This window comes from Delphinapterus leucas, chromosome 13 (genome assembly GCF_059928025.1).
Source record: "Delphinapterus leucas isolate spDelLeu-1000000601 "Yukka" chromosome 13, BTC_Dleu_Yukka2, whole genome shotgun sequence".
In the NCBI taxonomy this organism is placed as follows: domain Eukaryota; kingdom Metazoa; phylum Chordata; class Mammalia; order Artiodactyla; family Monodontidae; genus Delphinapterus; species Delphinapterus leucas.
The window spans coordinates 73,974,530-73,999,516 of NC_143141.1; the positions used below are offsets into that span (position 1 = coordinate 73,974,530).

The 24,987-nt window shown below is 44.6% G+C and overlaps 1 protein-coding gene across 1 annotated transcript in view; it reads right to left on the reverse strand.

Annotated features, from left to right (window-relative positions):
- Positions 1–24,489, reverse strand: part of DRC1 (dynein regulatory complex subunit 1) — a 50,337-nt gene extending 25,848 nt beyond the window's left edge. The window contains exons 1-7 of the mRNA XM_022574260.2: positions 23,244–24,489; positions 13,452–13,536; positions 8,371–8,483; positions 5,202–5,385; positions 4,501–4,638; positions 3,413–3,499; positions 2,696–2,818 (exon numbers count right to left, since the gene is read on the reverse strand). Of these exons, the coding sequence (XP_022429968.1) occupies positions 2,696–2,818; positions 3,413–3,499; positions 4,501–4,638; positions 5,202–5,385; positions 8,371–8,483; positions 13,452–13,536; positions 23,244–23,398 (885 nt within the window). The 5' untranslated portion in view covers positions 23,399–24,489. The remainder of the gene's footprint in view (positions 1–2,695; positions 2,819–3,412; positions 3,500–4,500; positions 4,639–5,201; positions 5,386–8,370; positions 8,484–13,451; positions 13,537–23,243) is intronic.
- Between the last annotated feature and the right edge of the window lie 498 nt (positions 24,490–24,987).

Here is a 24,987-nt window from a genome sequence, read left to right on the forward strand (position 1 = left end):
CAGGCTACCTGCCTCTCTGCCCCTCACCTCCCTAGTCTTACCCCCTAACCTCTATAATCTCCCCATGTCCCAGAATTTTTTGGCTTCGTTCAAGCATTTGAACATTGGATTAAGAACACGAGGTTCCACTCCTACAGCTCAATAGCAAAAAAGTACTCAGTTAGAAAATGGGGGACTTCCCTGGTGGCGCAGTGGTTGAGAGTCCACCTGCAGATGCAGGGGACACGGGTTCGTGCCCTGGTCCAGGAAGATCCCACATGCTGCAGAGCGGCTGGGCGCATCCGGAGCCTGTGCTCCACAACAGGAGAGGCCACAACAGTGAGAGGCCCGCATAACGCAAAAAAAAAAAAAAAGAAAAAAAGAAAATGGGCAAAGGACCTGAAGAGCCATTTCTCCAAAGAAGATATGCAGATGGCCAACAGGCACATGAAAAGATGCTCATCACTAATCATCAGGGAAATGCAAATCAAAACCACAATGAGATGTCGCCTCACACCTGTTAGCATGGCTGTTTATCAAAAAGCAAAGGACGGCAAGTGTTGGCAAGGATGTGAAGAAAAGAGAATCCTTCTGCGCTGCTGGTGGGAATGCAAATTGGTGCAGCCGCTAAGGAAACAATATGGAGGTTCCTCAAAAAATTAAAAATAGAACTACCATTTGATCCAGTAATCCCACTTCTGGGTATATACCCAAAAAAATCGATCTCGAAGAGCTATCTGCACTCCCACATTCACTGTAGCATTATTCCCAATAGCCAAGGTAGAGAAACAACCTAAATGTCCGACGAAGGACTAATGGATTTTTAAAAAGTGGTATATATACACAATGGCGTATTATTCAGCCTTTAAAAGAAAAAGGAAATCCTGCCATTTGTAGCAACATAAATGGACATGCAGGACGTTATGTTAAGTGAAATAAGCCAGACACAGAAAGACAAATACTGCATGATCTCACTTACATGTAGGATCTAAAATAATCAAACTCAAAAAAAAAATAAAATAAAATAAAATAAAATAATCAAACTCCTAGAAGCAGAGAGTAGAATTTGCTAGGAGGGACTGCCAGGGGCTGGAGGAGGGGAAGACGAGGGGGTACTGGTCAAAGGGTGCAAAGTTTCAGTTATGTAAGATGAATAAATTCTGGAAATGTACAACAGAGGGCTTATGATTAACTATACTGTACTGTATATTTAAAAATTTGCTAAGAGGGTGGATCTTATATTAAAGGTCTTTACCACAAAAGGAAAAACAAAACAAAAGAACAACAAAAAAGAACATGAGTTTCCATGATTTCACTGTTTGAGGCCAACAGTATGTACTTTTGTCATATAAATGATCGTAGAATCAAGATAACTTGAGAAAGCTTAACAATAGCCATTTTCATTAAAAGTGTAATGTGTACAGCCCGCAGAAGCAGTGCGGCTTTCTTACAGACTTCTACTGTCCTTTGTCTAACGCTCAGTTCCGTGACATTAATATAAGAAAGGCTCAAGAAAACTCTCAACTGGAAAAATATTTGTAATCTAATAGGGTTTGGGGGCGGGGGTTGCTTTTGTTTAGGCCTTGCCTTGTGGCTTTCGGGATCCTAGTTCCTGACCAGGGACTGAACCCAAGGCCATGGCAGTGAGAGCGCCGAGTCCTAAGCACTGGACAGCCAGGGAATTCGCTAACAGGGTTTTTAAATTTAACCTCGTTATATAAAGCTACAAGAGGAGTTAAGACCTGAAATTCTACCAAAGGCTGTGTGGAAAAGCTTTAATCTAACACGTTTTTCCAGATAAAGCCTGAAATGAATAGAACATGAACATGCTTGAATATTAAGACAAAATTACATTACATCATCTAAATATAATTAGGGATGATTTTTTTTTTTTTTGACTGATGTTGAAATACAGAATCCTAGGTTTGGAAACAACTTTAGAAACCAGAAAAATCTAACCTCCTTCCCACGGCAGGAATCCTTCTTCTACACTGAAGACAGACATAGTCATTCAGCCTGTGAATACTTTATGAGATAAGGGACTCTTTGTTTTGTGGGCTGACCCTTTTCTGTATTAGACAGTTCTAAGTATGAGGAGGTTCTTTCTGATGGTGAGTCAGAACCTGCCTTACTGCTATGTTCAACCATCAGTCAGGGGGCTGTTTGGCATGTTGGGAAGGATACAGGCTACTGAGGCACACAGAACTGGGTTTCAATCCAGGGCTTACCACTTACCAGATAAGTAGCCTTGTCTCTGAGCCTCAGTTTCCTCATGTATAAAATGCCATTAGTGATTTCTCCCCCTCACGTGACTGTGAGGGTTAGAGATACTGTGTATTAAGTGTCTGGGATACGGTAGACACCCATTGGGTGGTGGCTGTCCTAGCACTGGCCGTGTGACACAGCTAGCTACCTGACCCTAGGGCCATTTTCCCTTCACCCCGCGAAAATACACAATTCTCTCAACGGTTCCTCACGTGCCATGGTTTCCAGACCCCTTCAGCATCTTGGCAGTTTTCCACTGGTTTATTAAAGAAAGCATTCCTCCACGTGTATCCTGTACATGAGCTCCTTCAAAGACGATCATTTAAAAGAGAGCAGATAACAAGTAGGTACTGGTTGAATGGACTAGCTCTAGAATATTATGGGTGGTTGCTAAGGAAGAGACATTCACAGGTGCTCTCCGCCCGCTGAGCCGCCCAGATGCAAGTCACACCTGCACGTCCTGCTCCAGCTTGATCTTGATCGTGTTGTACTCTTCGCAGTCCCAGATCCTCTGTTTGTTGAGCTGCTTCTCGTGGTCCTCCACTTTCTTGATGCGGTTCATAAGATACTCCAGCTGAAGGCACAGGGAGAAAAGGGGAAGGGCAGGTCCCGTCCCTGTTCCGACTGTGGAGGGAGTGTGTCTGCCCTCAGAACCCCTGTGCCCCAAGGCTTTGAACTCCCAGGTTATGGCTTGTATTGCCTAATGGGGTTCTACTCCAGAAACTCTAAGAGGAAGGCAGACCCTGCAGTCAGACATTTGTATTTCTAAAAAAAAAAATACCCAGTGGATCTTGGTCATATTATTTCTTTGTTCTTTACGTCTCTGAAATAAAGCGAAAACCCCACACCCTTTAAAATGTGTCTTAAAACATCATCGTGGGCGGCAAGTAGCCATGGTTGGGGGAGATACCCAGGAAATAAAGTAGAGAGTGGGAGGACTGTGGAAACCACAGCGGGCTGCACGGGTGGTACTGACCACCACCACGAGAGGGCGCCATCCGCAGTCCCCGCTGGTTAACTAACTGGCAGGTGCAGTCAGGGATGTTGGCCACGGCACTCCTCCCCAAGGTCCAAAAAGGCTAGCAAATTCAGCCCCAAGAGGAGTCACCCCAGACCCCATGGACCACCCTTGACACCCCTGCCCCTCCCCCATCGGCCGCCCCTTGACCTCTTTGGCACTGTGAGCCTGCAGGGCCTGCTCCCATTTCTTCTTATTGTTGGTCAGCAGCTCCTGTCGCTCCACCTCAAATGCTTTCTGCGACCCAGAAGGAAAAGGGCTCTTGTGTCTGTTTTAATTAGGCAGGTCCCACAGCATCAAAGAAATCTCAGACAACAGCACCAGTGCCACATTGCCACCCACAAAGTCAAATCGACTTGCCAAGTTTCATGCAACCAAAAGACTGTGGAATGTGTTGCGTGGAAAGTGTTACGAAATCTATGCTTCAGGCAGACTGTGAGAGGAAACGTGCCAGCTTCCCTGTGTCAACTGGATAAGCGAGGCAGGAAGCCAGCGCCTTGCAGTCACAGGGCCAACCCTGGCATGTCTTCAGCCGGGACTCGGGTTTGAGCATTGCTATGGCTGGGGTTCCCATGAAGCAAAGGCAGCATGGAGCTCACAGAACAGGGGATGGGGTAGACTCAGGAATGCAGAAATGAGTCTGTAATAATCCAAAGAGACAGGCCCCCACCTCTTGGCTCTCTTCCATTTTGGAAAGGTCTGTCTCGATCTCAATCCTTAACATTTTATGCGAATCCAGAATATTGGATCCTGGATCCTGTTTGGCACACCCCTTTCCTCTCCCTCCATCCCTGACTGTCATAAACACATCAAATAAATGGCTCACAAATGCCTGTTGCTTCTGGAGCACTAATCTCCCTCCTCCACGCCTCTTACCCCTCTTTTATTTTCTTTCCAAGTGCTTATCACACCTGTCAACTTATATACTTAGTAATTTATCTCTATTGTCTAGCTGTCTCCTGCTAGAATACAGGCTTCATCCAGGACTTTGTCCGTGGTTGTATCTCCAGCCCCTGGCACAGTGCTTGCCATTTAGTAGACACTTGCATATTTGTTGGAGGAGTGAATGTATCAATAAGTAAGTGAATGAAACGCTAGAGTAGAGACAGCAATGAGAGGACCAAGACATCTGGGGGCCCTCCCTGGGTGGTTAGGCCACAAGCAGCCACCTCCCAGGGGACTCCTCCCAGGGGCCTCCCAGGGGCAGAGGGCAGCTCTCTCGCATGCCATCACCTCACCTCGATGTATTGGAGCTCCTGGCGAAAGGTTTTCATCACATTTTTCACCTGTTCTTCCATCCTCTCCAGGAGCAGGCAGATGTCACCCGACTGTTTCTTCAAATCCTTCACGTACTGATCATGCTTTGTTTCTAACTCCTAGAGAAGAGCACGTCAAAGGTTGGTCATCAACTGAGACAGAAGCCAGAAGTTGCCAGCCACGCCCTACCCCGGGGCGGTGGTGGGGGCGGGGGGGGGGGGGACTCCTCCCATCAGCATCACACACTAGGAATTATAACTGCACAACGGGAAGGTGCTCGGGAGAGGCTGGGGTGTCTGGAGGCCATGGGCTCAGCTCGGGGCAAAGCCTCAACGAGCTGCACAGGATCAGACCCCTCAATGACGACTTGCTGCAAATCTCCCTGCAGCCTCCCAGAAAGCCCAGGGTGCTCCAGCTAAGCAACGAATAATATCCTGTGACAAGCCATAATGGAAAAGAACATGAAAGAGAATGTATATATATGTATAAGTGAGTCACTTTGCTGTACAGCAGTAATTAACACTACCATACTTCAATAAAAAATAAATTTAAAAAAAGTGTATTGCCTGAGCTATATCGCATTCTGGGTAACGAAGTAAAGCCTCCGCCTTTCTCCATTCAGGAGAAGCTAACATCCCCCAGCTCCATCCCCGGCAGCCAGGACCGAGGGCCAGGCTCTTGCCTGCTGTAACTCGCTGATCAGCTTGTTCTTATCTTCTACCAGCCCAGCGCAGTGCACCTGCTGGGCGTTGAGCATTTCCCACAGCTCCTGGGGGATCCTCTTCTGTTTGCCCTCCTCCCACTTCATGGCGATCTCATCAAATTTGTCCTGACTGGTCTTGACCTCATTCTCCAGCTTTTCAAGTCTGCAAATACAAACAGCCCAGCTCCTGAGGCTGCCTTCCAAGAAAGTAGGCTGGTTCTCTAGGGTCTGTAAAACAGGCCCGGGTACCCAGCTCTGCCTGAAAACCAAACCGGGCTCTGAGAAATCTTTTAGTTTAATGCTTGACTCCAAGTAACTGAGTCCAAATAAACAAAGTGACACATAACAAAAATGGATCAACATTAAGGCTGTACACACACACACACAGAGATCAAGAGTCAATTTGTCACATACTTCTAAGATGGTGACACACAGCAGTTAACCACTTGGTCACAAGTCCCATAGCTTGTGTTCAAATACTGATTTTGCTACTTGGCTCTCAACTTTAGAGAAATTGCTTAACTTCTGCAGGCCCCATTTTTCTCATCTGTAGAATAGAGAGGATGAAAGGATCAACTGCTGACAAAAAACGCACAACATGAGAGTTGCGAGTTAAGTTTTATTTGGGGCAAAATGAGGACTGCAGCCCGGAAGACAGAGTTTCAGATAACTCTGAGAAATTGCTCCTGGGAGGCGCTGGGAGGAGCCTGGATAAATAGGAGTTTTGCAGGTAGTTGGGAACGTCAAAAGATTATTGTAAAAGGAAACCAGATATCTCAAGTTAAGGAATTTAGCGCTTTTCTATGTTTGGGAAGATGCAAGAGTCTGGGCTCGCTCAAATCATTCCTTTGATATGCATCTCAGCTATCTGGGGCCAGCATCGTGACACATCCTGAGTTTCCTCAGGGCTCACTGCAGGGAGTGGCTGCAGTCTGATGGCTGCTAGATGACAGGTATTCTTTCAACCCTGAGTCTCCTCAGGGCTCACTGGCTCACGCTGGAGGGCTGCAATCGTTGATGACTGTGACATCCTTTGTTTATTAATATGGCAGGAAATATTCCATTTATAAATATTCCATTCCATTTATAAATATTCCACTTATCACTACCTTCCTATGGCTGTTGTCAGGATTAAATAAAATTATTCCCAGCACAGTAGTCACTTAACAAATGGCACTCATTATTTTTTACTATTGACATGACCTCAACTGTCTGGCCATTCCTCTCCCAAATTACCAATAAATGACCAGTGGAACATACAAAAAAGAAAACTCCACCATTAGTAATGGAAAATAGAGATGATCTCCCAGAATTCCAGAAATTCCAAAGAAACCATGAGGACAGGGCTGGATAGAAAGAGGTATTAGGGCTGAGATGTGAGGCCCCTTCTGAGAACAGGGGCCAGGACATATGCCTGCGACCCTCTCCCAAATTTAACAGACTGTCCTTCTATGAGACTGTCTCCAAACGAGGGTTCAAACTCCCTTAAGGAGAAGAATCACAACATAATTATCTTATGATCCCCTTCTCCTTCCCACCTTCCAAGCTAGGGTACAGAGTACATCTTATAATTCAATTAACTTTTTTTTCTAAAAAATGAGAAACAGCTGTCAGATTATCTTTCCAGAACCCACATTTATCTTGTAACTCTGCCACTAGCAACCTTCCTTTTTCCTCAGAGGACCTTCCATTTTTCCTCAGGAGAAGCCTAACTCCTCAACGGGACCCTCAGGGACTTTCTGCAGCTGTCCCTGCCAATTCAGTCCCTGGTACAAGCCATGACAGGCAGTGGGAAGTTTCAAGAATAAATTATATCTTGGTGACACTGGCAAAGTTGCTGGTGGGGAGAATGACTTATGTTAAACAACTGAAAATATTGTTGTTAAAATTGTACTGTGTTAAAATTGTACTGTGGGGACTTCTCTGATGGTGCAGTGGTTAAGAATCCACCTGCCAATGCAGGGGACACGGGTTCGAGCCCTGGTCCGGGAAGATCCCACGTGCTGTGGAGCAACTAAGCCCATGCACCACAACTACTGAGCCCTCATGCCACAACTACTGAAGCCCATGCGCCTAGAGCCCGCGCTTCACGGGCTCAGTGAGAAGTGAGAAGCCTGCGCATGGCAACAAAGACCCAAGGCAGCCAAAAATACATAAATAAAAATCAATCAATCAATCAAAAAAAAATTGTACTGTGTATGTACCTACTGAGATGAGCAAAATGGCCCCGTGGGCTGTTCTTGTAATTGGACTATAGGTAGGAAATTAATTGAAGAACAAGCCAAAGGAAGAGATTACATGAGAACCTCTGTTCCTGCTGCTATCGGTCTTCTGTGGGCAAACAAAACTTAGAAGCTGGCTCCTAAGCAGCTTACGCCTGCCTCCATCGGGCAAGCTGAGCCCTGGAAGATGGGTGCGCCCACAGCCTGCCTGCCAAGGCCTGGAGCTGAGGGTCGGCCACGGGACCCCATCGTCCCTCTGACCCTCTGTCCTTCCAGGCATGGAGTCTTTACCATTCTTTAACACGCTGTTACATTTGTACGTAGTGCTTATGGATCTGGTTGTTATGATTAATTTAAACCCAGAACAGCCTAATGTACCTTCTCAGCCTCGTCTCTTTTCTTCCACCACCCCCCGTACATCCCTCACTCTCATGCCATTCCCAAACATCATGCAATCTCACGCCTCTGCCCAAGTTGCTCCTAAAATGCCCATTCCTTGACTCCAACTCCTCTTCATCCCTTATGGCCCAACTCAAATATCACTTTGCCTGGAAAGTTTTCTCTAATCGCTCCAGAGAGAATTAAAGGCCTCCTCATATGTGTTTCCACGACTCTTATACATACCTTTAACACAAATCATGGTTGGGCGTTCGCACATCTGGCTCTACTAGACTGTGTACATCAAGAGCAGAGGCCATGTCCACTCCTCTTTGTATCCAAAGGGCTTGGTACACATTAGGAAGGTAATACTTAGGAGGAGGGAAGCAACGAGGGAGGGAGGGAGGGAAGGAAGGAAAGAAGGCGGGAGGATTCGTAAGGGGCAAGAAGTGGAATCTACTAGACTAGGTTTGACAAAGACAGGGAGAATTTGAGGACCCAGAGAGGAGATACTTCACTGCAGAGCCGGGGGCGGGGCTCACCCTCACCTCTGACGCTTTATCTCCTCTTCCTCGGCTCTCCTGTGGACCTCCCTGATATCTGCAGCTACCTGGATATTTGTCACCAACTCAGTGCCACAGAGCAGCAGTTTAGCCAACTTCTGAAAACAAATAAGAATGTATAAAGTTAGAAACATTTGCACAACTGTCTGTAGGTGTTCAATCCAACCAAGCAGGAATTAAAAGCTACCTTAAGGGACTTCCCTGGTGGTCCAGTGGTAAAGAATCTGCCTTCCAATGCTGGGGACGCGGGTCCGATCCCTGATCGGGGAACTGAGATCCCACGTGCGGCGGAGAAACTAAGCCCGTGTGCCTCAACTAGAGAGCCCGTGTGCTGCAAACTACAGAGCCCATGCGCTCTGGAGCCCGCGCCACAGCTAGAGAGAGAAAACCCACACGCCACAACTAGAGAGAAGCCCACATGCCGTAACTAAGACCCGACACAGGCAAAAATAAATAAATTTAAAAATAAAAATTAAAAAAAATCTACCTTAAGACTTTAAAGCGTAGCATCTACTTAGCAACCTGTTTCCATCAGGACACTTGTGATGTGATGTTACAGCTTACAATTTAATAGCACTCTGCAATTCTGGAGGTACTTTAGCTTATTCTCGTTAAAGGAGGGACCAGCCTATCAGTACGCGGGCATCCACTCTGGGTACATCTCAGCACCTTCCCCAGCAGGCCTCCAAGTGACTGACACTGCCAGGGTCCTTTCTAAGAAGCTCAGCTGGGGATGTGAGACACATAACAATAATTGTCCTCCAATGTCCATTTCCCCCTCTTCTTTTAATAACAGAACACCCAAATTTTAGCTAGGCATTTGACCTCCCAAAATAGATACACCTCCCAACCTCCCTTGCAGCTAGACTGCAATCTGACCAATAACACATGAGCAGAAGTGTATGTGCCACTTCTGAATTGTGCCTTGAAGGGGAAAGGTGTGCCCTCTGCTGCCCCCTTTTTCTCTGTCTCCCAGGCTGGCATGTGATGCTAAAGTATGACGTGGTGAGCAGACGAAGGCAACCTAAGCAAGGGTGGAAGGAGGTGAGGTTCCCAACCTCAAAGAAACCCCCACATCAGCCCTGGACTATTTCTGCTCTGAACTGTTTATTACGTGAACCAGAGAAATAAGCTTCTACCTTGTTTAAGCTAATATTACGTGGAACCTCTTGCTATAGGTGTTCTAATACAGGAGAGAATTGTAGCCGACTGCACTGACCCCTCCCTCAAAGGCCCAGGAATTTTGCTACTGGTACCCCCCTTCTAAATTCCTCTTGGTAAATTTCACATGCAGTACCTTCCCTCCTGAACTTTTGGTGATGTCGTGATTTCAAGACGATAAATCCTCTCAAAAAAAGTTCAAGTATCCTTAGGTTATGCCTGAGTTTTTCCAAGTCTGTTTTGGAATTTACAAATTTTTCAACTCTCGAATCATTTCTGAACTAGGAACTTATAAATATCTCTGCTCCAGGGATTCACTGAAATGATCAGAGACTCTATTTCACCTCATTCTTCTAAGGAAATTTTGAAATACAGTTTTAATGAATACAGAACTGAACCTCCACCCAGCTATCCAGGGTACTCCAGGCTTTTTTTAAACAGCTGCAGCTTTATCACTTGTGCCAAACGGTCTTACATGCATAAGGAAGCAATGGCTTTCCTGTAGTTTTGAGCAACTTTCTATTTTCTACTCAGACAATGCGAACATCAGAAATTTCTGAATCAAGTATTTAAGTCTCAAAGTAAAATAGAAAATGTTACCATCAGATTAACAGACACACCCCTAACATTTTTGAGACCCAGGATGAGAGTTTAAGTGAAGGTCCACATACCATATATCTAAATATTTAAAAATACAATTCGGTGTAATAAACCACTAAATATGTTCTATCCACCTACCTTGGCACCTTCATAACAATTAATAAGTCCTAGTTTGAATTTAGACTACATATCAAAGTTCCTTTCAGAACTTGGTGGCTAGGGGAGAGCCAGTCTCTGGCCACCAGCCTGGAGCCCACCCCATTCTCTTCACACTCCGAGTCCTTCAGATGCAGGCATGTGAATTTCCCAGACCACACGTGCGAGCTCCATCTAAACCCCTGGTCACCCCTGAGGCCTTGTCTGCCCTGAGCAGGACAGACCCTGGGAAGAGGCCCATACAGGCCTTGAAAGTGGGTTCAGAACCATTTGGGCAGGGAATCTGGAGTTCTGTGACACTCAGAGAGTGATCTAATGGGGACACTTGGGCTCTGAGTAGACTTGAGGCAAGTCCACTTGAGGGGGTGCATCCAGAGGAGGGCCAGAACAAGACACAGGACCCTCCTCATTACCACTTTTATTCAATGGGCTAGAGGGCCTATCTAGTGCAATAAGGCAAGAAGAAAAATTTTAAGGTATCAAAATTGAACAGAAGAAGATAAAACTGTCATTTTCAGATGATTATATATGTAAAAAAAAAACAAAACAAAAAGAACCTACAGGTAATCTAGTAGAATTAACAAATGAATTTGACCAGGTTGCTGGATATCAGATCAATATATAAAAACCAATTGTGGAAAAAAAAAAAAACCAATTGTGGGCTTCCCTGGTGGCGCAGTGGTTGAGAGTCCGCCTGCCAATGCAGGGGACACGGATTTGTGCCCCGGTCCGGGAAGATCCCACATGCTGCAGAGTGGCTAGGCCCGTGAGCCATGGCCGCTGAGCCTGCGCGTCCGGAGCCTGTGCTCCGCAACGGGAGAGACCACAACAGTGAGAGGCCCGCGTACCCCCCCAAAAAAAAACAACAATTGTACTTTTACATAATCAACAATGAACAATTATAACTTCAAGAAGAAGTATAGGGACTTCCCTGGTGGTGCAGTGGTTAAGAATCTGCCTGCCAACACAGGGACATGGGTTTGATCCCTGGTCCGGGAAGATCCCACATGCCACGGAGCAACTAAGCCCATGTGCCACAACTACTGAGCCCTCGTGCCACAACTACTGAAGTCCGCACTCCCTAGGGCCTGTACTCCACAGCAAGAGAAGCCACCGCAACGAGAAGCCCAGGCACCACAAGGAAGAGTAGCCCCCGCTCGCTGCAACTAGAGAAAGCCCGCTCGCAGCAGTGAAGACCCAATGCAGCCAAAAATAAATAGTAATTAAAAACAGAAAAAGTATAAAACATTGCTGAGTGAAATTAAAGAATACTTAAATAAAAGGAGGGATAATTTATCCTCACAGATTATAAATCTCTATATTGGTAAGATATTAATTTTTCCCCAAATTGATCTATAGATTCAATCTAATCTCAATTAAAACCCCAGCTGCTTTTTTTTGGTGGAAATTGAGAAGCTAATTCTAAAATTTATATGGAAATGCAAAGGGTCAAGAACAGCCAAGGCCATCTTGAAGAACCACAAAGTTGGAGGACTTACCCTACCAGATATCAAGGCCTGTCATGCAGCTACAGTAATTAAAATAGTGTGGAATTGGCATAAAGACAATTGACCAATGGAACAGAATAGAGAATCTAGAAACAAACAAGTAGGCTCACCTGATTTGCAACAAAGGTGCATTGCAATACAGAGGGGAAAGGATGATCTCTTTAAATGGTGCTGGGTTAATTAAGGATCCATTTAGAAAACAATGAACCTTGAGCCCTACTTTTACACCACACACAAAAATGGATTCCAGATCCATTTTGGTCTAGATTATAGACCAAAATGTAAACAGTAGAACGATGAGGCTTCTAGAAGAAAACATGGAAGAATATCTTTATAAAGTTGGAGCAGACCAAGATTAAACAGGAAACAAAAAGAACTATCATTTAAAAAAATGATTGATAAGGTGCAGGACAGGAGCCCCTCCTGCCCAGGTCTTAGGACAGAACTGGTTGTTAATACCTTGATATTAAGAAAGGTAGCATTTCCTTTATACATTTCTCTTCAATGGCAACACTCTTCGTGATTTAAGTCCTAAGCGAAAGGAACCTGGGAAAGCTACTGATGAAAATAACATTATCTCTCTGGTTTTACACTCTAAAATTGAAAATATACTGAACTGTATATCAGTATTTTCAGGATTATAGCAGTATCTACTACAACAGTATTTTTCAAGATCATATATAATACCCTTTTTATCCTACACAGAAACACTCAGAGATCACCAACCTTTAGATGAAGTACCCTAAGTATAAAGAGGTGATCTGGAACAAGAACCCATAATAGTTCAATATTCTTTCCACTACAATAAAATATTTTATCCTTGATCCAGTACAGCACAGGTTGTCAATTATTGCTAGATACCTCTATGCTCTTTAATAATATTTCAGTAATTTGAATATTTTTTTCTCCCAGTAAATACACTTCAATTTCTGCCAGCAGTGATCTCTCTTCTCCACTTTTATAAATCCCATTTAACTTTTCTAAGACCCAGCTCAAACCCCACTTTCTCCGTGGAACCTTCCCTGACCAGGCCGTCTGGGTGAGCTCTTTCCCATATCTCAACGCCCACGGTGTCACTGTGCATGCAATTAATTAAGTAAACGCTGCAGTGTGCCAGTTCCGGCGCGCTGCTTTGAACTACTGTTTATCCCTCCTGCGCCTCTCGCTCCAAGTCCTTTATTCTTGTCTCCGGAGCCCTTGTCATCGCCACGGAAGAGCGATCAAAGACTTCCTTTTAGAGTTCATTGGGTACAAGCTCTGCCCTACTCCACAGCTACACCAAGAGGCCCTCGCTCTCCTAGAACGTACAGTTCCACTGGGGACACCGCACGCACACACATCTTCGAAAAGTCATACAAGGCAGAAAAGTATCTAAAATGAAACGAATGGTACAGACGGGAAGTCAAAGGGTTCAACCTGCGCCGCGGAGGAATTAGTGGAAGAGTTGGGAAGTGAGATGGTCTTGAAGTCTGCGAAAGTAGCCTGAGGAAAGGAGAGGGGAAAGGGGGCGGGGAGAGGACAGGAGGGAAAAAGAGGCGAGGAGCGGGGCTTGGCATTGCAGCCCACCAAAGGCACAGCACAGGAAGAGCAAAGCCCCAGTCCTACAGGACAGTCGCGACCCAGTAACTCCCCAGTTCTTACCAGTCTGCTTTCTTCTTTCTGTTTGTAGCTCTTGCTTTGATCTTCTTCACTCTCCTTCCCGTCTAAATGTTCTCCAAGCGTTTCCCTGTGATGGAAAAAAGTAGAGAAACTGAAGTTACTTTTAGTATTTAGAGTCTATATTTTAAAATTTCATAGTACATCACAGTATATACAAAAATATATTCTATATGGATAAAAATTTGAATACTAAAAAAACACAATCGTAAAAACACTAGAATACAGGAGAATTAGGGTAAGATCAAAGTTAGAAAAAAAAAGAGTGAAAGGTTTTACTTCCTAAAATTTAAACATTTTGAGAGTTCCCTGGTGGTCCAATGGTTAGGACTCAGCCCTTTCACTGCCTTGGGCTGGGGTTCAATCCCTGATGGGGGAACTAAGATCCCACAAGCCACGTGTTGTGGCCAAAAAAAATTAAACATTTTATCCTTGAAAGTCAAGGGATAAACTGGCAAAAGATATTTGACAAACTTCTGCTCTAAAATAGAATGGGATCCTTCAAAACCATACAGAAAAGACAAAATACCATTAACACAACATTGTAAATCAACTATACTTAAATTTTAAAAAGTTAAATTAATTTTTTTAAAAGACAAAATACCAAATAGGAAAATTGGCAAAGGATGTGAACAAGCAGTTTACAGAAGAAATACAAATGGCAAATAGACATTTGAAGATATGTTCAACTTCACATATAACCAGAAAAATGAAATTGAAAACCCTGTGAGGTATCCTCATTCTCCTATCAAGAGAAAAGATTTAAAAGTTGATAGTATCTGGTGGGGCGGAGGGTGTGAGTGACCATTGATTCATACTCCATGGGTGGGAATGTGAAGGGTCACAACCCATCCAAAAGGCAATTTGGCAAGACTTTTCCAAATCTTACACCGGCCTCCTGTCTGACTGAACCTTTACGAACTTTCCACAGAAAGCTTTCACAAGTTCAAAAAGAAATATGCACAAGAATGATTACTGCAGCACTCTCTCTACTAGCAGGAATGTGGAAACATTCTACATACATGTTAATAGTTGCCTGTTTAAATAACTTGTGAGGCAACAATACAAGAAAATATATTGTAGCCTATTAAAAGAAAAAAGATGTGCTATCTAGCAGCACAGAAAGATGTCCACAATATGTAAGTAAAAAGAGCCAGCTGTAGAACAATATGTAAAGTATAATATAGATTTTCTTCTTAAAATAGGCTTATATACACATGCACAGGAAAAATCTTGGAAGCATTTATGACAAACAGATGACAGGAATTATTTAAGGAAAGAGAACTTTACTGAGGACTTATAGTTTCTACATTTTTCTATTGCATGAATTTTATAAATAGTGCATATGTGTGTATGTGTTAATCAGAAAATAAGACCAAAGATGACAGGGGAAAGATTAGGTTCCAGATTCTGGGCTTCTTTGGGGGAGGCATGGGGGAATGACCCCACCAATACCCACCCCACTTACATGGTGGAGGTCCACTGTCTCCTCTGGCACACAGCGGCCATGAGGATTCCCAGTTCTGCCTTAAGAAAAATGAAACCATCATCTTATGACTTCAACCATGGTGAAAGAAGCAGATGCCTTTCTTGACTCTTCATTCTTTCTTGACTTTTTCTCTCCCTGACTTCCACCTCCCTTCCCTTTGTTCAAAGGTCAGCACAGCCCTACATTGTGCTACACCATTTTTGAGAGCTGGAATTGAGTTAGCACCCCTCACCCCACTCCCAAGCCAACTGAAACTCTTTTTTCTTGTCATTTCATTCACTTCCATACCCTTATTGAACCTACTCATTGCCCTTACCGAGAAAACGATTTGTTTCATTCTACTCAGGGCTTCAGATATTGCCAGGCTAATGGTGTTGTCATTACCATCCCAAACGCACTCGTTCACCTGACTTTCTACTTTGACCACCAATTAATTACCACCTCTGTCTAAATAACCCTTCCAACTACTCCCTGGAGCAAAGACCTGTGCTTCAGAAAGAAAAATAACTATGCTACACATTCTTATCACCTACTTATCACCTAGTTTCAGCTTTAATCCCATTGCTGCCTTGTACTTATCATTTCTGACTGCCTAGCACCACACTGTCCAGTACGATAGCCACTAACCACATGTGGCTATTGAGCGCTTGAAATGGTCTAAACTGAAATGTGCTATGAGTGTAAAATATGGACTAGATGGATTTTGAAGACTTTCAATAAAAAAATGCAAAATATCTCAATATGATTTATACTGATTACACGTTAAAATAATATTTTTATATAGTGAGTTCAACAAGGTAAATTACAAAATTTAATTTCACCTGTTCTGTTTTTTTAATGTGGATGCTAATTTACGTATTGTGTTTCTCTTGGTCGGTGCTGACCTATCATATTCCCTAACGTTGCCATCCCAGACTTCTCTCTCCTCAGGTTTGAGCTGGATCCCTCTTTTGGGAAACTGCTTCCCCACCACTGCCACCCATATGGTCTCAATGGGAGCTGCCATCTTGAATAACCATACCTCCAGGCAAGTCAAAGTCCTTTCTCGGGACTTAAAAAATTGAAACGTAATTGATTGTTCGGCTGGGTTTAGAGCTCCAGGTCGAAAACCGTTTTCTTTAGAACTTGGAGGGCATTGCTCATTGTCTTCTGGTGTCCACTGTTGCTATTTACGAAACCAGACGTCACCCTGTTTCTTAATCCTTTCTTTGTATGTGAGAGTTGTCATCACTGTTGTCATCGCTGTTCACTCTGGAAGGTCGCAGGACCCTTCTTTCGGGTCTCGGTGTTCTGAACATGCTCAGTGGTGTGCCTGGGGTGGGTCTACTTTCATTCATTCTGCTGTCAGGTGGCCCCTTTCAACCAGGGAACTCAGGATCTTCAGTTCTGAGAAATGTTCTTGAATTCTTTCAGTGATCATTTCCACCCTTCTGTTTACTCTCTCTTTCTGGATCTAGAAAGCAGATACTAGATCTCCTGGACTAGTCCTCTAATTTTTTTTTTTTTTTGCGGTAGAAAGGCCTCTCACTGTTGTGGCCTCTCCCGTTGCGTAGCACAGGCTCCGGACGCGCAGGCTCAGCGGCCATGGCTCACGGGCCCAGCCGCTCCGCGGCATGTGGGATCTTCCCGGACCGGGGCACAAACCTGTGTCCCCTGCATCGGCAGGTGGACTCTCAACCATTGCGCCACCAGGGAAGCCCTAGTCCTCTAATTTTTAAAAAATCTTTTTCTCTACTAGTTTCTATCTTTTTTCCTTTTCGTTCTATCTCCCAGGCAATTCCATTACCTTTACTTCCCAACCCTTCTACTGTTTCCCATTTCAACCTTATTTTTAATTTCCAAGAGTTCTGTTTTGATCTCTAGATTATTTTAGTAGCATCCTATTCTTGTTTCATGTTTGCAATTATCTTTTCTTTTTTCTCTGAGGATCCTTTTTTTAAAATTTTTTATTTATTTTTGGCTGCGTTGGGTCTTCATTGTGGTGTGCGGGCTTCTCATTGCGGTGGCTTATCTTGTTGCGGAGTACAGGCTCTAGGTGCGCGGGCTTCAGTAGTCGTGGCGCACAGGCTTAGTTGCTCCAAGGCATGTGGGATCTTCCTGGACCAGGGATCGAACCCGTGTCTACTGCATTAACAGGAAGATTCTTTTTTTATTTTTAACATCTTTATTGGAGTATAATTGCTTTACATTGTTGTGTTAGTTTCTGCTGTATAACAAAGTGAATCAGCTATACATATACATATATCCCCATATCCCCTTCCTCTTGCGTCTCCCTCCCACCCTCCCTATCCCACCGCTCTAGGTGGTCACAAAGCATGGAGCTGATCTCCCTGTGCTATGCAGCTGCTTCCCACTAGCTATCTATTTTACGTTTGGTAGTGTATATATGTCAATGCCACTCTCTCACTTTGTTCCAGCTTGCCCTTTCCCCTCCCCGTGTCCTCAAGTCCATTCTCTAGTAGGTCTGTGTCTTTATTCTCATCCTGCCCCTAGGTTCTTCATGACCTTTTTTTTTTTTTTTAGATTCCATATATATGTGTTAGCATACGGTATTTGTTTTTCTCTTTCTGACTTACTTCACTCTGTATGACAGACTCTAGGTCCATCTACCTCACTACAAATAACTCAATTTCGTTTCTTTTTATGGCTGAGTAATATGCCATTGTATATATGTGCCACATCTTCTTTATCCATTCATCTGTGGATGGACACTTAGGTTGCTTCCATGTCCTGGCTATTGTAAATAGAGCTGCAATGAACACTGTGGTACATGACTCTTTTTGAATTATGGTTTCCTCAGGGTATATGCCCAGTAGTGGGATTGCTGGGTCGTACGGTAGTTCTATTTTTAGTTTTTTAAGGAACCTCCATACTGTTCTCCATAGTGGTTGTATCAATTTACATTCCCACCAACGGTGCAAGAAGGTTCCCCGTTCTCCACACCATTTATTTCTCCAGCATTTATTGTTTGTAGATTTTTTGATGACGGCCATTCTGACTGGTATGAGGTGATACCTCATTGTAGTTGTGATTTGCATTTCTCTAATGATTAGCGATGTTGAGCATTCTTTCATGTGTTTGTTGGCGATCTGTATATCTTCTTCTGAGGATTAATGACAGTCATTTTTTCCTTTTTTCCCTCTTTTCTTTTTTCTTTTTTGGCCGTGCTGCACAGCATGCGAGATCTTAGTTCCCCAACCAGGGATCGAACCCTGCATTGGAAGCATGGAGTCTTAACCACTGGACTGCCACAGAAGTCCCTGTCTTTCTTTTTTAATTGAAGTAAAATTGGTATATAACATTATCTAAGTTTCAAGTGTACTTAAAGACAGTGTTTTCATTGTGTTTTGTTGTTTTCTTCCTACATGGTCTCAATTTCCTCTAAGTTGCTTTTTTCTGTTTATTCATTTTGGTGTCTACCTTTCACGTTGAAGACTTTCTTCAGACGTGTCGAAATCCTTGGCTACCTTTCCATGCTAAGGCGAAAAAGCTTATGAAAGTGCTGAGTGCAAGGGTGTGGTATAACAGTTGTGAACTTCAGTGCCGGACAATCTACCTGAACCATTTCCCCGGCAAACCTGATTTCAGTGTCTTCAAGTCCCTCCTTCTGGGCTGGTCAGATTCTGCAGAGAGATTTCTCCAGTCTCCTGCCTGCAAGGGGCAGGTCCTGCCAGCATTCCAGGAACGGGGAGGGGGAGGCGCTCAGCTCCAGTGTGCACGTGTCCGTGGAATCCCCTTGCTTTTAGTACCATGTCCTTGCCTCCTCTCTGCCCAGCATCCCCCAAACCATGTATCCTCCATTTTACTTTCTCCAAACCTCCGGTCAACTGTGCAAAGTGGGAGAAAGGTTCTTGACATCTATTAATTTTCCAATCAATTCTCCTTATTTTAGTTCTTTCTTCACCCCTATCCAGATAAACCTGACGCTGCCTTTTGGAGATTTATTGCAGAGGAAATGAAGGGGGCTCTCAGCTTTCCTCACTACTAGTTTATATTTCCATACTCTTCAATCTGCTAAGCCATTTACCATCTGTCTATATACGTCCCAGCTTCCAAAATGTTGTTGCTGTTGAGTCCCCCTGTTTTGCTTGACTTTGTGGGTTTATATCGTTTTTACTTAATCCCTTTAAATCTCATTTTTGATAGAGATCCTAGGTAAATGCATGTGTTCTATCCACCATCTTGACTCAGAAGTGACATCTCTCAGGAATTTGAAATGTCAGCTGAAAAACTAGAGATTGAGAGTTTTGGGTGCTTTAGCCATTAATCTTATTCTTTATCTTCATATGACATTTAATTCTGTTAACAGCTTCCCCTCTAAAACTACACCTCAATGACCCACCAAGATCTAGGCAGTTAGGGCAGTGGGCACCATAGGCAATCAAGGAGCCCAAGGCTAATTTTAAAACAACACAACTGACTAAAGTCCGTCTGTTTTTTATTATCACCCTGTGCCAGCAACAAAACAATTCATAAAACACTTCTTTCTGAAAAATCTTTTGTTAATCTAAGTTCCAGAAAATTGCTGCAGTACTGTTGATTTTTAAATCTTTTTTTTTTTAATTTATGTGGGTTTTAAAAGATTTTTTATTTATTTTTGGCTGTGTTGGGTCTTAGTTGCTGCACTCGGGCTTTCTCTAGTTGCAGCGAGCAGTGGCTTCTCTTGTTGCAGGGCACAGGCTTTAGGAGTGCGGGCTTCCGTAGTTGTGGCATGTGGGCTCAGTAGTTGCAGCACGTGGGCTCTAGAGTACAGGCCCAGTAGTTGTGGCGGATGGGCTTAGTTGCTCTGCCGCATGTGGGATCTTCGCGGACCAGGGATTGAACCCGTGTCCCCTGCATTGGCAGGCGGATTCTTAACCACTGTGCCACCAGGGAAATCCCTACTATTGTTTTTTAATAATATATATGTAAGCGTCAATACAGCACCTTTCTATTTCTTATCCTTGAAGAAGGAAGTTAATTTGTAGAACTTGCAATTATACAGTTGGTCTCTGACACACAGACTCAGCTACACGCATGTGTTTTGAGAGCACATTTGAAATGGTTCAGAACTGTCCCAGCTCACTTCAGCACAGGGCATGTCCACAACCTCCCAGGTACTATATATCCCAGCAGATTAGGGATTTGACATAAACAACACTAGCCCAGTTATTAGAAACATGAAGAAACTGAACCTGAGTTACTTCTATTCTGTCATTCTATACACAACTCATTCTCTAAGTCTTGCGAATTCACTCCTTTGGGAACATTTCTTCATATGCTTTTTTCTTCCTTTTTTTCCCCAAAACACATGTAATTTTTCTTTTGGCCACGCTGTGGGATCTTAGTTCCCCAACCAGGGATCGAACCCAGGCCCTCGTCAGTGAAAGCGCAGAGTCCTAACCACTAGACCACCAGGGAATTCCCTACATGTAATTTTAAAGTATTCATTGGGACTTCCCTGGTGGCGCAGTGGTTAAGAATCCACCTGCCAATGCAGGGGACACGGGTTCGAGCCCTGGTCCGGGAAGATCCCACATGCGGCAGAGCAACTAAGCCCGAGCGCCACAACTACTGAGCCTGCGCTCTAGAGCCCGTGAGCCACAACTACTGAAGGCCCCGCGCCTAGAGCCCGAGCTCTGCAGCAAGAGAAGTCACCACAATGAGAAGCCTGCGCACCGCAACGAAGACCCAACGCAGCCAAAAATAAATAAATAATTTTTAAAAACATATATAAAAGTATTCATCCATTACTTCTTTCTCATTTTGTATTGTAAATTTTATTTTTATTTTTAAAAAATTACCGGCATGGTAATATAACAAAGTTCAATAAAAGAAAATGTTCATTGTCTGCTTTTCTTTTCAGGCTATTGTTATTATCTGTGTTTTAGAAATTACCTGCTCCAGGCGTCAAATTCTTTAGGTACGCTACTGCGCCTCACTTATTTGTTTTTCTACCAGCCTCAACTGGCCATTCTATCTTATTCTCCTTGTCAGCGTTTCCTCTTCCATCAACTTCTAAATGCTGGGCTTTCTTAAGACTTAGCCATGAACACTTTTCTCATCCCTTTTTAATCCTCTTTCCCAGTGTAATTTAATTCATTCCTATGGTTTAAAATACAATCATAACGCTGCTGACTCTTTGCACTGGTCCCTGTAATCCAGACCTCTTCTGAGTTAAGACCCATACCCAACTGCCTAGTGGACATCTCAATTTTAATGTCTTACAAAATTCGACTTCCCTTAATATGGACAAAACCAAACCTTTGATTTTCAACTCCTGCCTTACTGCCCCCATCACTGTCTTTACCGTCTCAATAAAAGGTACTGCCATCTATCTACCCAGCTGTTCAAGCCATTCTAGCTTTCCCCCTGCGTTTCATCAGCATGTCCAATCAATCAGTAAATCCAGTCAATTTCAATTCCAAAATATGTCTGGAGTGCATCTGCTTTATCTCCAAACCACTGCCACTAACTAGTTCAGACCAACTGCATCTCTCACCTGGACAAATACAACTGCTTCCTAACTGGACTCCTTACTTTCACTTCTGGCTCCTCCAAACCATTCCCCAAAGAGCAACCAGAGTGATCTTAACATACTTAGAAATTTGAGAAATTCTCACACTAGGTCCTTGGCCTGTGGGTAAGAGCTATCACCATGTGGAAGGTCAAATGGACACTCCGAAACTTCACCCGAGTGCATAAAAAAGCACTATTGTCAACCGGGGGAGATGGTGGGGATTAGTGTCACCCTTAGGGATCTCAAGGATTTGGGAGTGGTGGTGCCTATCAAATCTCCATTTAATTCACTGGTCTGGTCCCTGCAAAAACTGGATGGATCCAAGATAATAACTGTCAATTACTGCAAGCTCAACCAAGCAGCAGTCCTAATCGCAGCTGACATGTAGGTCGGGTGTCTTTGCTAGAGCAGGTTACTGTGGCCTTAGGGACATGGAATGTAGCCACTGATTGGGCCAAATGCATTATTTTCTACCTCAATCAGGAAAAAGGATCAGGAAGTTCTCATTTACGTGGATCAGATAATGTATACTCACATAGGCCTCTCACTCACAGAGCCATGTTAACTCTCCTGATCTGTCAAAATATAGTCTGAATAGATCAGGACCATCTGAATATCCCACAGAACATCACATCAGGGTTGGCAAACATTGGCCTATGGGTCAAATCTGACCCATCTGTTTTTGTATGGCTCACAAGTGAAGAATGATTTTTACATTTTCAATTTTTTTTTTTTTAAGATCAAGATGAATAGGCAGAGCGCAGAGGATTTTTAAGGCACTGAAACTATTCTGTACAATACTGTAATGGTGGAAACATGTCATTATATATCTATCAAGATCCATCAATTGTAGCAAATGTACCACTCTGGTGGGGAAGGTTGATAGTGGAGGAGGTTATACATGTGTAGGGCTAGGGGGTATATGGGAAATCTCTGTACTTTTCACTCAATTTTTCTGTGAACCTAAAACTGCTCTAAAGTATGAAATTTATTAATTTAGAAAAAAAGATCTAAATATGAGGGATATTTTGTGACACATGAACATTATATGAAATTCAGATTTCAGTGTTCTTTAGTAAAGTTTTATTGGAACCCAGCCACATCACTTTAGGGCCCTTGTGTCCAAAGGCCAGCAGACAAGAAGAGAAGCACCATCTTGGCAGGGCAGCTGACCGTGACCAGCAGGACAAGGTATAAGTGCTGTCACACTGAGAGGGTGTTCAGGCGGTCACGCAGGTTCACCTTTGTACCCCCTTAAGACAAGGCCGCTCCGTCTGTGCATGGACAGGTGGGGCAACCCCAGCCTGAGAACGGTGTGGTTATCAGCCTCAGAGCCTGCAGGAAAAGGGGTTTGTGTCACACACCCAGATAAGCCACTGAGACCAGCAGAAGTGATAGCCGAAGTCCACTCCATAACTACTTGTGGAAGGAAGGCGGGCTGGGAGGCAAGGAGGAAAGAAAGACCTCGGCGGGCAGGTCATGGAGCCCGCCTCTTCAGCGTATGGCCCACAGTGCCTGGCGCAGCAGGCTCTCAATGAACATGCTGGAGGGATTATGATTTCCGTCTTTGACTTTACTAGTGTGTTCAATGTTTTAATATCCCATGCTTTGTTTGAACCTTCTGGTAGAAATGTTTTCTATCTTATCAAGAAACAAGGCCGGCTCACACGTAGGGCACGCCGCCCCCTCACCGCAGGGGCTCCGGCCCGGAGAAGCCACCCCCTCATCCCTGCACCGCGTCAACGCACCCTGGGCGCTCCTTGGCGGGACCCGCCCAAACCCAGCTCACCGCCTCCGAGCTTCCAGGCGCGCCGCGATGCGGAGGCGCCGGGCCTGGATCCGCTCCTGAGGGTTATCAGAATGTATCGAGGGCCCGACAATCGGAGTGGCTAAATGCTCCTTCTCCTTCTCCTCCAGGACCCTCAGGGATCCCGGCGGATTCATGGCAGGTGCCTCCCGCCCCCAGGCAGCTCTGCCTGGACCACCGCCGGACTACCGCCTTGCTGCTAACAACAAGCCGTTGCTAACAACAAGCCGTTGCCAGGGAAAAAGTCACCTAATCCGCAGCTGGCGTGGTTGCGCGCGCATCCCCTCAGGCTCTGCCCACTGGTGTTCCGAAAGCTATGTCCCAGCTTGGGGCTTTATTCCCTTCTCCTGCAATTCGGGTAATCCCCACGAAGGCCCGGGGGTATTAACGGAGGCTGGAAGATTTAAGAGCTGCACCAATTATTGTGATTCGTCACTTACTGACCCCTGATGATTGATTCTTCATCAAATAAATATTCCTCAAAATCATATTCATCAAATATAATCGAGTGCCTACTCTATGCCAATCACTGTGCTAGCGCTGAGGATACAAGCGTTGTCCTTTCATGGAGCGGATAGAATAGTACGATCGCTCGGAAAGTTCGAACTAAAGTATACTGTATCCATCTACTCGTCGTCCATTCATTTTTGAGCTCCTATTGATACTTTGTGCATTCGGCCCCTATGTTCTCTAGAATATATCCATCAAGGAATTGTCTTCTGTAGCGGTTTTCAGTAGGGCTGAAGCCTAGGACAATCCCACCATCACCACTTGCAATCACATACTTAGGAAAAGGAGAGCAGAGGAAAACGGTACGGAAGGCAGGGGTGGGGGGGGAGTGAAAGTTAAGAGCACAGAAGCACAATTAAACTTTTGAGGAGTCCCTTAAGAGGCACTGTTTTTTGTGTGTGTGTCGCATTGCCAACGAAAAATTCATAGTGTTCTTACTGAGAATTAACATCCTTTCGAAAACAAGCTGGATAACATTTGGCAGAATCTTATCCCACTGGCCTGAGGTTAACTTGGGAAAGGGCACTGGAGTAGTAAGAAAATGCAGGTCCTAATCCTAGACCGGCCCTGAAACCTTAGGTATGCCACAACTTCTTGACCGTTTTCTCAGCTGTACTGCCTGCCTACTCAAATCACAAGCAATTGTGAGGCCAAAGAAGATAATCGCGTGGTGAATAAGACCTACCCAGAGGCAAATGGAGTTTTCTTTTTTCTTTTTTGCTTTCTTCATGAGCCTTTACTGGGTGTTCTGGGGGCAAGGGAGAGGTCCAGCCTCATAGAAATGAGAGGGGGTGGGTCTCGGGATGAACTGCTGGACTCCGTGATGCTCTTGGAATAAGTCACATCTTTACGTAGCCGCTGGGGGGGGGGTCCTCTCTGGGTCTCTGGGGGTTCTGATTCCTCTCCCCACTTCAAGGGACCCTCTTGGCCTTGGCTGCCCAGAGGAGCCTGGTCCAGGAGGGACTCCAACTGCAGGGATGGGGTGACTGGGCCTGGGGCTGGGGCAAGATTTGAGAGCCAGATGCCGCTTGGGGGTGGGGGGCCGGGGGAAAGAGATCGAATAGAAGCTTTGGCCCTTCTGATTCTTGCTGGGGATGTCCAGCACCTTCCCCTCCACAGGCCATGCTTCACTCTTCCTTGGGGCCCTCCGGGGCTGGTATAGGGCATTGCTGTAGAGTGGATTCCCTGCGTCTCTGTTCCGGCAGCAGAGGCGGCC